Raw genomic sequence first — 14116 nt, 5'->3', positions numbered from 1 at the left:
ACATGTTTTCAAATAGTTTGCCTAGACACGATGACAAGGAAATGGGCCTATATGATGATGCACAGTTAATATCCTTATTTGGTTTCAAAATTGGAATAACACACTGGGTTTTCCAGGATTCCGGTATTATTAAATTCTCCCAAAGTTTATTGTATATATCTAATAGTATTTTAATTGCATTTGGATGTAGCTGTTTTATTAATTTATATGTAATATTGTCCAAGCCTGGTGTTGTATCTTTCCTACTCTTAAGCGAAATATGAAGCTCGGCCAGTGTAAAGGGTCTGTTGAGAAAGGAGTCACTATCATTTTTATCAGATTGATTCAATATATCAACTAAATTTGCATCATTGCATTGTGATGGAGCTGTCAACATATCTAAGAAACTTTGTACCCAGTCATCATTAAAATTTTTGTTGGAAGATGTACCTATCCTTTTAAACTTTTTAATGGAACTCCATATTTTTGAAATAGGTGTCATTCTATTGAAGCTACTACACAACTCTTGCCAGGAATCTATGCGTTGTTCCTTTAGAATTCTTTTTTTTTTTTTTTAGCATCAACTTTTTTATAATTTATGAAGTTAACAATTGTTGGGGTAACTCTATATTGTAAAAGGGCTCTCTTAGACTGTTGAACAGCATCATCACATGTTTTGTTCCACCAAGGCACTGGTTTTCTTAAAGTGTGTATAGTTTGTTTAAACTTTGATTTTGGTACTGTCTTGTCTCTGATGTCATATAAAATATTAACAAAATTATTATAAAATTGTAATGGTGTGTCATTATTTACATTATTATGTACATTTAAGTGGGAAAAAATACTTTCTGATAAAGAAAAATATTTCGACCAGTCTGCTTTATTATATAAAAATTTTTCTTCTACAGGTCGGACCTCATACACTGATGGCCTCACATTTACACTTACCTGAGTTGGATAGTGATAGCTGCCCATCGGGTCATCATGGACTTTCCACTCACAGAGAGGAGCTATTCGGGGACTAACTAATGTTATATCTATTGCTGATGCCTGCCTGTTTGGTGATTGAATGGTGGTTGGACTACCATCATTTAACACACATAAGTCAAGTTCATCTATGAGATTGTATATGTTATTACCTCTACTATTGTTTGTATGACAACCAAACAAAATATGATGTGCATTAAAATCACCCATAATGAGACATGGCTTAGGAGCACTAAGTAGAACTTTTTTCAGTTTGTTGGTATCAAATCTTCCATTAGGAGGACAATACACACATAGTATGTTTAATTTGCCTATGGATGTTTCTATTGCAATACATATATTCTGAACTGATTCATAAAAAGTAGTAGTTATGATATTATATTTAAAATTTTCTTTTATTAAAATACCCACTCCATTGTGTGTATTTACTGAGTTTTTGAATATGAAATTATAGGATGTAAATTTAGGAATTTTACTGTTACTTTTAAGCCATGTCTCATTAATGAGACAGATATCAATATTTTGTTCATTCATGTATTTTTGCAACAGAGCTTTTTTACTCTGTAAGCTTTGTATATTAAACTGGGCTATATTTAAGTATGTATTCATTAAATTAAATTTGACAACAATATTTCTTTTATTGTCTTATTAGTTATTGACATTTTCTCTTTGTTGTTACCGAGAGCAACAAGAGATTTAACTAATGCATTAATTATAATTTCATTATTTACAATTTGATCTGCATTGAATGCAGTATTATTATTATTTACATTTTGTTTAAATTGTGAATTATATACATTTAAAGATTTCTCTAAAGTGGGATATGGGCCTTTCTCTACTAACTGGAAACTTGTCTATTGAAATTTGTCCCAACCTATTTTTCAACAAAATTGAAAATATTATATGTTAAATCGATAGATAGTTATAATATAAATGCATATGAACAAGAAACCATTGTAATTTTCCCTTATTTTTCGAATTATAGGCAACTTTGTAAAAAAATGCGGCAGAGGACTGTTTTGCCACCCAGAGTACTGTTTTTTCCACCCCTAGGACAGTTTATATCAATGTTTATTTGAAGAAAAACACAGTATTAATTATTAATTGCAATTAAATAAATTTTCTTCTTTATTTAATACTGTATCGCATATAGAAATTTTCATTTTCATCGCCTCTGAATGTGTGTCCTTTAGCATCACAAATTTTTAAGAAGGTTACTGTTAGTTCGCCTTCTTCCGTGTCTATGTATCAGCATATTCAGTGTTTCTTACTAGAAATTTAACCACGATGTAATCACCAACCATGCAATCAAGATGTGATAGTGTAATTCTGTTGGTTGATTGAACTAGGTCCAGCCAGTACAACGTCGTTGTGGGTCTCCATTGTGGAATCCTGTGAGTTGTCCATGTTTTCACTTTCAGAGTCTGTGTAAATATCATCTACGTTATGTTTTGTCTTGTTTTTGTACTCTAACACTCCTAAATTGAAATGCCGGCACTCGTCTTCACAAGTGCAACTTAAACTTTTCATTATGAGTTTCGCGGTACTTGGAGCTAATTCCAGAGGACTTCTTAATATTTCAGCCTTAACTTGATGTATTTTTATAGAGCCATTAAAGTTTTTTAAATTAACTGTTTCATTTTTAATGTCGTCTGTCAATTCTTGGATGGCTTTATCGTCGATCGTGAACAAGTTAATTGCGGAACATCTTCGTTGAATAGCCTCTATACAAATGTCTCAATATCACCTCCTGTAGTGACGACGACATCAGCGGTTCTCTTGCTCCAATGCCAAGTTTTTGACTACTTCTATGCGAGCTTCTGGCGAATCACGCATTTGGGTAAGTTTAGTGTTAGGTGTGTCCACATTTTCCTTTGTCTTAGCTTTTTCTAAACGTTCTAATCTCTTCCTATATTTCTCGGATTTTTTTCTGTAATACTCTAACTTTTTGTCTTTATCCTTTACAATTTTGTCACGTTTCTTTCTAGCATTACGCTTTCTCGCATTACTTGCATCACTTCGTGGAGTGGTCATATGGTATTTTCTCGTACAAAATTGTTTGTAATTTCTTTCAAAGCTTTTTTTTTGCTTGCGCGATAGATAGCACAGTGCTTTCTCTATTCTTTAGTCACAGCTTTGTGTTTACGTCGACTCATATCATAAACTGACTTTCTTGTACCTTTTTCCCTCTTTCATAGGTAGTTTCGACGTACTTTTTCCTTCAATGGCTCTCTTTTTACTGGGTCATTTTTTAGCTGTTGATGTCTTAATCTTCCTGCAATTCCTTTCTGCTCTTCTATTTCTTCTTTGGTTTTAGGTTTCTTCTTTGGTGACATTGCAGTAATTCTTAAACAATAAAACATACTTTCAATATATAAAAAAACCGTAATGGTTTAGTTACTAGGTACGTATTTTATTTTATATTCTAAAATCCATAATAATAGAAAAAACAGACCTGAATTAGCGGAACAGGCCAATGTAAGTAAGGAAAACCCTATTGGCAAGCAGTAGGTTAGTGCAGACTATAAAGACTATTAATAAAGTACACGGACGTCAAATAAAACAGTCCTCTGTCCCATTGAACAGTCCTCTGTATTATAAATTTCCAGAGGACTGTTGTACAGAGGACTGTTATTTTTACGTAAAAATGTCATACCACGTATCAGTTTTAATATTACTTCACAACATAGAAACAGGTCTAAATTATCACACTGAGCAATTTTTTTGTTAAATAAATATAATTATAACACATAAAACACTGTAAAATAGACTTACCAGAGGAATGTTCACTCAACATTACAGAGACGTGGCTCCCACACAGACGCGAAGTTGTCACTGCGCAAAATCTTGGAGACTTGTTCAGCATGACGACCGAGTAAACTTCACACTGTTAACGTTCCATTTCACGCGAAATATACCCATAATAGTGTTTAATATTTTTGTGGCGCGATATTCAAATTGTGACAGTGGATTGTTCACAAATGTATCGGACAAAATTCGAACACTAGCTTTTAGTAAAAAAAAAATCTCTAAAATTATAATTGTTTTATGTTCACATGCATTCAATATTCTTTATGTTCATAGACTTATAAGATTTTACATTTTTAAATACAACTAATAAAAACCGAACCGAATCATACTCGATCCGGAATTAGGACATAACAGAGGACTGTTTTTAGTGACTTTCAGACCAATTTTATAAAATAATTATGATTTTAAATATTGATTAAGCTTGGCTCCTTAAATAACAGGTTATATATTATGTGTTTTAATAAATAAAACTATGCATTAATGAAGGCAAAGTAAAAAAAAATGCTTGGACCATGATTTTCCTGTTAGTGGAGAAAGGCCCATATACTTTTGGGGTTGTACTACTTGAGGGCATACTCACAACAGCGGCATAGGAGTGATTGACATATTTACTTCTTTTTTCTTCAATTTTCTTCTTTTTAATGGGACAATCTCTCGAAATTGCTAAGTGGTTACCACTACAATTGATACAAACGATTTCTTCTACATCACATTCTTTGTATGAGTGTTGACCAGCACATGATGAGCACATCTGTGAGCTACGGCATACTTTAGCTGAATGGTTAAACTTCAGACATTTGTAACATTGGACTAATGGTGGAATATAAGTGTGTACAGGATATCTAAATAATTGTATGTAGGCATATTGTGGTAAAGTGGTAGCTGCAAATGTGACGGCTACAGTGCCCAATGGAGATAGTTTTCCCTCTACTTTTTTCATAAAACGTTTGATGGATATCACTTCGGTATCACAACTAATACTTTTATAAATATCTTCGTTGGACATGTCTGTCGGTACGTATCTTATGATACCAGTTTTTTCTGTGATATATGCTGGTACAAAAGCCTTGAATTTATACTTGTTTAAAAAATTGTCCATTTTTAAAAAATTATTGGCTGGTGCGGGCTTTCGAAAGGTCACACCTATTTTATAGGCGTTTACTCTGTGTACACCTGCAATGCCTTTCACATTTTCGGTGAATAACTTTGTTAAAGTAATGGGGTTTTTATTCCCTACTTTTTCATTTTCTGTAGATTCTACATAGACAACACAATCTACACTATGATTTTCAGGAAACTGTCTTTTGTAATTGGGTTTTGTATACATTTTATAGTCCTCGGATATAATTAAATGATTCGGCGACATCTTCCGTTTTTTGCCGCGTTGACTTTTTCCACGGTCGACGGGGTTTCCCCCGTCGCTACTATCACTCATTTTCTTTGCTTGATTTATTATTTAGGTATTTACAATAAGATATACAATATTTACAATAAAATTACAATTAAAATAAAAAAATCAAAAAGGAGAAAATTTAAAACACCCGCTCAATTTGACTTCCCGCCAAAAAGTCCGAAAAGAAATCAAATACTATGGGGTTGCCAACCTTAAAAGTATTTTAAAATTCTAACGAATTCACGATGCGAGTGAAATATAATCGACGATAATATCCCCACGCTGTTATTTCGATGAAGTAGCGACTACGTGGTATTGTTACTATTTGACGTAATCGAAGTTTCATGCATATATGCAGAAATATTTCAAATATATTGAAATAAATAATTTAAAAAATATTACTAACAGTATTGTCGAATAATAAGTAATTTGACGTAAATTTAACAACAACATAACAAATTGCTATATACCAAAAATGGGATTAGTTTTATTAATTTGCATTATACATGATGAACAAATATAGGTCTGACATAAGAAAGAAATTCTTTCACGTTTTATATAGTCAATATAAAATTTCTTTTGAAAATTTATTTTCCTGATAGACGGCCTCATTGTGTTACGTTTATAAGCTTTGTCTATGATTTAAGGTATAGGAGCAAGATATTATGAAATGAAACTATGAATTCCGTAGTCCTATTTTTTTGTATTATTTTATTTCATTAGTCATTATGAAATTATAACACTATCCCATCTTTCATACCTTAGAAAAGATGAGTATATATTAGTTTTTAGTTATTAACAGTATGTACTTGTAGAACCAAAAATATCTACATAATTATATATGTTACAAAGCCACGCAAGTATCCAGGACCATAAAAAAAAAAAACAAGGAACATATGATTTCGAAATAATCCGTTATTTAAAATTGAACGCTTGTTACCAATCGCGCTTTGAAGAAACGAAATTTACGACTCGTATTTTACATGGACGACTAAGTCTGTGATTATTGACACCAAGAGTTTCAATCTTTACGTGTCGGTAATTGAATGTTACAAAGCTTAATTTTTCATCAGATTTTAATATATATTTGCAAGCAACTATGGATATTCACGTGCGACGGCTGAAATCGGTATGTTATGCTTTTTTAAATTTGTACTGCCATGTCGTGTATTTATTCAATATATATTGTATTGTATTTAATCACATTATAGGCGCTGATTGTTGACCAGGAAAATGGGTATGTTAATAAAGGTAAAGTCGCTATGGCTTTACCAAGCAGACGTCAGGATGTTGGTGGGCGGGGTGTTTTGGGAGAACTCGACCATAATATACAAGCTCAGCGTGAGAACAATAAAGGAAAAGTTGCTGTCACTGCTGCTGAATTTGAGAAAAAAGCTGTTGTAAATCGAGGCCAGACTCGGTAAGTATTGAATTTTTTTGGCTACCCTATGACTTGATATTCTGTTCATGTAATTATTACTAAAATTACCATACTGCAAGGTTTTACCTATATTGTCCTTAATTGCTTTCCTAACTATTAAAAACAAACTGTTTCAAAAATCGAAAAGTTTTAACATTTTTTTTATTGAATACATATTTTGTCATGTTTTGTAATTATTAATAAATTACCACACAGTTTTTACTGATATTCAGCAAGTGTAAGATTTGTGGGTAGAACAAATATCACATTATCATGTATTATATATGTAATTTTTTTCTTTACAATTACCCTCGGAATATGTTGCAATAAGCACTTTTGCTATGTAATATTAGGTAGCTTTGCTACTACTCTATACCTGATAATACACTGGTCTACTTTAGGATGCGTTTTGGAAAAAATAGTATTGTTACTATTTTTAATAAAATTTGTTAAACTTTCTACACTGGTCTTGATATTTTTAGCAAATTTTTATCACAGTAGCTCAATGGGTAATAGTTAATACTTAACTCACAAGTTGATTTATCTGTTAGTTTGCCAACAACCCTACATATAATTATTATAAATTTTATGATTACATTCAAATACCACTTAAAAGACAAATCACTTCAAAGAAAAATGTTGCATTTTTTATTGTAGTAACTACAGTCATGTCCAGTCAAAAGTGGATACTGGGCTTCCTAGCAAGAATGTGTCTGTTCAGCAACTATCAAAACCATTACTGCGACGAGAGGAGAGCACTGCCAGCCTTGCTACTAGAGCTGTTGCTCGTACTAGGGTGAGTTCATGTTAAACAATTACATTACTTATCACCTCATAGTTATAGTTTACTTTATTTTCTCTATATACCTCATACTTGGCATAATTATTAAAGAGCTCATTGACAATTTTTCAATAGCATTAATATTATTCTTTTTCAATGTTTAGTTCTTTTTCAACAAAAGTATAATATAAAAAATATATATATGTATAATAAAAAGAGGAGATTTCTTCAAAGTCATCTGTTTGAATAATACCTCAGTCTTCTATGTTGTTTCTGCATGTTCAAATACCTTGCTTATATAATATGAAAGGTGTAAGCTGTGTAAATTAGAAATTCTATATAAATTACTGGTCATATGACTGATGCCTGAATAAACAGTAATTTATAAGTGTTATCAGTGGGGTATGTTTCATCAACAGTTGTATGTAAAATGTTTTCCTAATGCATTGAAAAGAAATGGTAACAAAAAAAATAGGAATATTTTAAAAACATCATTTTTACTTTAGACACCAGTGGAAATAATGGTTTTTAAATATTCCTTCTAAGTCTCTATTAAATGATTTGTTTTTTATTCTTATTTATATTACTATTATTATAAACTAAATTTTGATGTATTGAACAATATATGTATTGAGTATATTGTTTTAGGCTGTCCTGAAAGAAAACATTTACAGGCAACCTGAATCAAAGGATAGCAATATTATAATCCAAACAAAGAAGACTACACAGACAACCAAGCGGACGGCTAAGCTACCCACGTTGAAAGAGAATACCAAGGAAACTAGATCATTGAAACCTGTTCTCAAAGAATCTACTGAATCGTTAGGAAAACTTAAGTTGGTTGAGACCACATTGTCTGAGCAAAGTACTGTAATAAGTAGTAGTAATCTACAAAATAAAGGACTAATGTTTGAGAATACCTTTGCATGTCCTTCACCAAGACTTCCCGCTGACATTGAAGATATTGATGCTCGAGACAATAACAGTCCACTTCTCATGTCTATTTACATCAAAGATATATATAATTACTTGACGCAACTTGAAGAGAAGTACCCAATTGAACCTGACCACTTGAAGATACAGGTACACTTGTCTAATTTATAAACTTAGTAGTGTAACTGTAAGAACATCAAATATCATGTATACCCACTGTATATATAATGATGATATGACTATCAGATAATACAATGTTATGACACCTTCTTGATTCCCAGTTTAGACTTCAAGACATCTTTACCAATATTCTTACAACTCGGTGCAGTATATACATTATACCTTTTTAATGGACATTTATAGGATCCAAATTTTAATTAGTAATAATTAGTAACTAATTCATAATTCTAAGGTTTGTGAGTTTGGACAGATGGATGAGACTATTGAAGTTTCTACATAAAAGAGTAACGGACATCTATCTGTCCAATCCACATCCATCTATCACATTTTGTGAACGAAATTTTGGTAAATACATAGATTATGTCCTGATTAACACACAGTCTACTTTTTACAATACAATATATAATTTCAGACTACAGATCTCCTACATTTCTTTTTTTGATAGTTTATGCTTATTGTATGGTCCCATGAAAGGTGAAGATCAATGGTAGTTTTTGAGTTTATTTCAAAATCAGGCTTTTCAGAATTAATGCTATATTTCAGACTGTGATCACTGCTAAGATGAGGGCGACATTAATAGACTGGCTGGTGGAGGTCCAACGTCAATTTTCACTTGTATTAGAAACATTGCATCTAACTGTGGGAATAATTGACAGATATTTGCAGGTAAATTGAATGTTTTTATTATAAGGTTAATTTATGAGTCCATAGAGACATTGAAAATTGTAGATATAGGAAAATTTACTGTTTTCAATAATACAGAACATTTAATCATAGCAGAATTTCAGCTACATTTCTTTCTATATCTTAATCACAAAATTAAATCGTAGTTTAATTTCTAGATGACTGATTTGTGTGACAATAGGCTTTCAATTACGTAATAACATTCTATTTATTAGAGTACACAACTGCATAATATACAGTGTAATAATCTTTCAGGTTGTGCCAAATGTGCAGCGTGACCGGCTGCAGCTAGTTGGGGTCACAGCAATGTTTATTGCCAGCAAATATGAAGAAATCTATGCGCCGGATGTTGGAGACTTTGTATATGTCACTGCTAATGCATACAGCAAATCTGATGTATTTAAATGTGAAAGGGATATAATGACCAAACTAGGTTTCTGTTTAGCTAGACCCATTCCACTTAGCTTCCTAAGAAGGTAAGGATATAAAAAGAATTATTTTGTGGCTTTGGTGGTCTAGCTGTTTAGCACACCGCCTTACTTCCGATGGTTATGGGTTCGATACCTTGCAGAGTACAAATATTACCTATTTCTAACCTATCTCTGCCGCCTTTCAACCGATGTACTCTGCTTACATAGTAAGCAGTAATTCGGTTGAACAAAAAAAAAAGTATGTTAGTCAAACCAGTAAGAGTATGCCGGCAAGTTATGTCCACATAACATGACACATAATCCTTCAGATTTGCAACCAATATAGGCTACTACAGTCGTCACAGTTACCACTTACCGTCCGGTGGACCGTCAACCTTTTTGCCACTTCAATAGGACTAAAAAAAGTTATATCAGTGTTTTTATAGGATATAATGATGATGTTGGTTTATTGCTCTATTATGTCGTGTATTATTAGTGATTACTGCACTGCTTAATTTACGTATTAATCCTACTAACTATTTTCGACATTATGAAGAATGTACAGCAACTACTGCTCACATATATATAAAGAATGAATACAAATGAGCATTTTCATAACAACTCCTGTCTCACTGCTGGTTACTGTTCTTTCATCATTAGAACAGAATTTATTTAGTCGTGTGGTTTGTGGGTAATATAAATACATTTTACAGATTCGTCAAAGCAGCGCATGGGACGTCGAAGAATCACCACTTAGCGAAATATTTTGTCGACTTGTGCCTTCTAGAGTACTCGATGGCTCATTACAGACCTTCGGAACTTGCGGCTGCAGCTACTTGTCTATCGCTGTATTTGTTGTCAAGCAAAGAGCTGGATAATGTTTGGACCCCAACTCTGGTGTATTACTCTACTTACTCACTTGGACACATTGACCCAATAATGAGGAAAATGGCAAGGATAGTTATAAATGTTGAAAATTCTAATTTTAAGGCGGTATATAATAAGTATTTGGATACGACGCTAGCTAAGGTATCTAGCTTACCGCAGCTCAAAGGTGAATTAATTTATGAATTAGCAAAATTGTCATCAGATTCTTAAGACCGTAATATTATAGTTGTTATTATGTAATGTTAAAATCTGTGAACTTGTAACGCATCGTTTATTGTATCCAATGTTATTTTTTGCGTTTCTGACTTCGGACTGAACTTTGTATAAGATTTGTTTTAGGTACCTGTTTTGATTTATTAATAGTAGTTTTAATTTTAGATATAATTTATACCTATGTTTATGTGATATTGAATATGTAAACTATCTATGTATCCAGTTCGTAATTGACGTTATTATTAATGATATAATTATATAAAATGTAACTGTATCTTTGTATGTAATATTATTCATTCAGACTTAAATCTCATTTACTTGTACATAAATTGGTTATTATATCAACATTTTAATTGATATTGTATTTAAATCCAAGACTAATCTGGATTGCTTTAACTATAATGAATGTTGTGTAAACTTATTGCCAAATATTTCCCGTAAGTATTTTTTATGGAATATATTTTTATTATTTCAGAATGATGAGAGTATTGTAACGCTTAATGAAACTCTTAGCTGGTATGAAATGTAAATTTTAATATGTAATTAATATATGCTTGACGGATTCTCCTAGTGTGAATTTCTTTTGTAGGCAAGATCTATATGATGTTTGTAATTTTAAAGATTTTCTGATTAAATGTAGTTTTGATCGTAAAGTTTTGAAAATAAAATGTGATTGACAACATTGCCTTTTTTATAAAATCTTCTAAAAATATACCTTAAGTACTGAAAATATAGGTACTAAAAGATGATTTGGTTAAAATATCCATATCCGCATTATCAAAGTCGTTAAAATGTCAATTACATAAAAAGGGCAAGTAAGTGTATTCTGCAAGATAGTGTAGTATTCATATACAGTATTATTGCAAGTTTTATCTCTGTCATTAATTATTTTGATTCACATAATTTTTTTAATTGTTTAATTATATCTGTATATAACAGATGAAATCAAAAACTGTTTAGACTGGGTTATAATATTTTATAGTTTGGGCACCAAGTAGCAAATTATTACGCTGTATATATGTAACTTGACTGTTGTAAAATATATTTTTAAGAGACTGACTATATCTAAACAGAGATTATTAAAAGAAAGTATTGAAAAAAAAACGAGATTTCTAAAAATATTCCATCGAGTTGGCAATAAGCTTTACTACTAGCTTTAGTTCGTTATCTCGAGAAATATTCACGCGATTTTTAGCCCTAAGAAGTCATTGAAATGGACGTTGCAAACTACGAAAAAACATATTTTACGCTCCTAAACGAGCATTATACTTTAATTAACTTTGATTAACTTTTTTAGTGACAATATTTTTATATTAAAAGGATCACCCATATCCTTCCGGAATTACATTGTACGGCTGTCTTGTAAGATGTTTTCATTGTTACAAAAATCTTTTGAATATTACTCTTCGTGTGATAGAATAATATTCAAAGGAGTGTGTGGCAATGATTCGTTAGGTTCCTTCCGTCAGATTTTGGAATACAGATATATCCATACAATAAAGTATGTATGTATCAACTTCGTGCCATTAACCCTTTGGGTGGCCGAAAATTGAACCTCGTTTTACTCTATAATTTCTTATAAAGTTTTATCTTCGATTCCCGTTAGGAAATGAGTGCAAAGATTTTTCGCATTAATCCCACATTGATCGGTCCTTTGACGCCGATGAAGAGGCATTGAATTGACAGGTCTCATTAAAGTTGGACAGCTTTTAATGGTGAAGTAAAAGATAGAGTGGTGAGATCGCTTCGACGTTGCAATATTTACTAGATTTAGACTGAATCACAGTCTTGTATTTCCATAGAACATTTGAACATCTTAAAATACAATTCTTACCAATCCATTTTCGGAAATTAATACTGTCACTTATTTACTTATCTTGGAAAGGTAACTAAACTTTTCAAGTAAATGGGTGACTGTATATAAGTAGTAGTAAAGTAATTCGATATAAAGAAGATTGTATCACAATGATGGACTTTGGCAAATACTAAATATCGGGGGAAGGGGATTGTTAGTAATGTGGACCAATGATCCCATTGCTAGCAATGTACCATGTCAGATCGACCTCCACGCGGTTCCCCCTGGAAACCATCGTGATACATTCCCGGTGAATTTGTCACGTTGGGCTAACTGATCTGACTTCATGTTCATCCTATCATCCTCCATTGGTGCCCCGCCTGCGTAAACCGTTAGTCATTGTAGGAGCACATTAGATTGCAATTATATATTGAAACTGATGTGGTTTTTATATTATAAATATATAAACAAGTAACTAAGCATAGGCAGTGGTGGTCTCAATAGCACAATTATTTCTCATGCTCTTTAACTGGCCAAAAGATCAACTATTGGACGCTCGACTATGTTAAACATTTTCCATGGTTTTCCCTCCCGCCGCAAATTCGAAGAATTTATTAACGCTTGGCGGTTAGCCGAACGGTTTTTGCTCCTTTTTTTTTGAGAACGAACTCCTGCAGCGTACTAAAAAAGAATCTGGTTGTGTTTTAGGTCAACTGTTTCTTGTTAAGAATTTTATATTTATTACGATTGGATATACCTAATATAGTACCTAGTAGGTAAATATGTAGTACTTAGTAGTATTTAGGTTCTGTAGTGTTTGAATTATGTTTGGTAGTCAATACTAGAATACATCATTCAAACTCCTTGATATAACTCCTCCATACTAGGATGAATCAGTAAATTTTTGCATGTAATCAAAAAATACACCTAATCAAAAAATATCTACATGTAGGTATTTGTTGCCATAGATGTTTGTAAGATGAAATAAGTATATTATTATATAACTGTATGATAATGCTTCTTATGTTTCATTAGTTTTAGACAATAGACGATACATTATTTTTAACTTGTTAGAGTTAACAGCTTATAGAGGTAATCTCTATATTCAAACAATCTTTTACAATTTATGACAAGTCATTAGATACATAGGAATAACCACCTATGTAATGACTTGTCATATGTTCTTAAATGCTTTATGAATATAATCAGTTGATGATAAATAATAATAATTATATTATATACGTAGAAAATACCCAAACCAATACAAACAATCATACTCATGAATACAAATGTTTGTACCGTGCGAGGAACCCGTGACAATCGGAAGAAAATCGGTGTAATAAACCGATAGACCACCGAGGCCATGGAGAATTTTAGTACTAATATTATAAATCAGAAACTTAGGATGTTTGATAATGACTTGATAGATTTGAATATTTACTGGTAATACAGACGAACTATACCTACCCTCGTATTACACAGATTTTAAATCTTAATTAAAGCGGTTAAATCCGGGGTTATAAGAAGTATTATATTATGTATTGCCTGTGACCCAATAAACAGTGTAGTTATCTAGTTCGCTGCGGTTGTTAATGCAATAGCGGCTCCATGTTGTTGCATTTTTGCAACAAGCGAGCTGCAA

General features: G+C 32.0%; 2 protein-coding genes across 2 annotated transcripts; one reads left to right on the top strand and one right to left on the bottom strand.

The window, feature by feature from the left end:
* Positions 1–233: 233 nt before the first annotated feature.
* On the bottom strand, positions 234–4986 carry LOC131848587 (uncharacterized). Its single transcript, XM_059198850.1, has 2 exons — positions 4358–4986; positions 234–284 (listed from the first exon to the last, which is right to left on the bottom strand). Exons 1-2 carry the CDS (start codon positions 4874–4876, stop codon positions 249–251), a joined length of 555 nt encoding a protein of 184 aa, XP_059054833.1. The 5' UTR covers positions 4877–4986; the 3' UTR covers positions 234–248.
* A 1102-nt stretch (positions 4987–6088) lies between these two features.
* On the top strand, positions 6089–11710 carry LOC131843611 (G2/mitotic-specific cyclin-B2). The gene is made up of 7 exons (XM_059192656.1): positions 6089–6299; positions 6382–6590; positions 7248–7386; positions 8020–8454; positions 9028–9150; positions 9424–9644; positions 10292–11710. The coding sequence occupies exons 1-7, from the start codon at positions 6270–6272 to the stop codon at positions 10674–10676; spliced, it is 1542 nt and encodes a 513-aa protein (XP_059048639.1). The 5' UTR covers positions 6089–6269; the 3' UTR covers positions 10677–11710.
* Positions 11711–14116: the final 2406 nt, after the last annotated feature.

This window comes from Achroia grisella, unplaced genomic scaffold (assembly GCF_030625045.1).
Source record: "Achroia grisella isolate CSIRO2021 unplaced genomic scaffold, CSIRO_AGI_Agris_v1 utg1023, whole genome shotgun sequence".
NCBI classification, from domain to species: domain Eukaryota; kingdom Metazoa; phylum Arthropoda; class Insecta; order Lepidoptera; family Pyralidae; genus Achroia; species Achroia grisella.
This window is presented reverse-complemented; position numbering and strand designations above follow the sequence as displayed.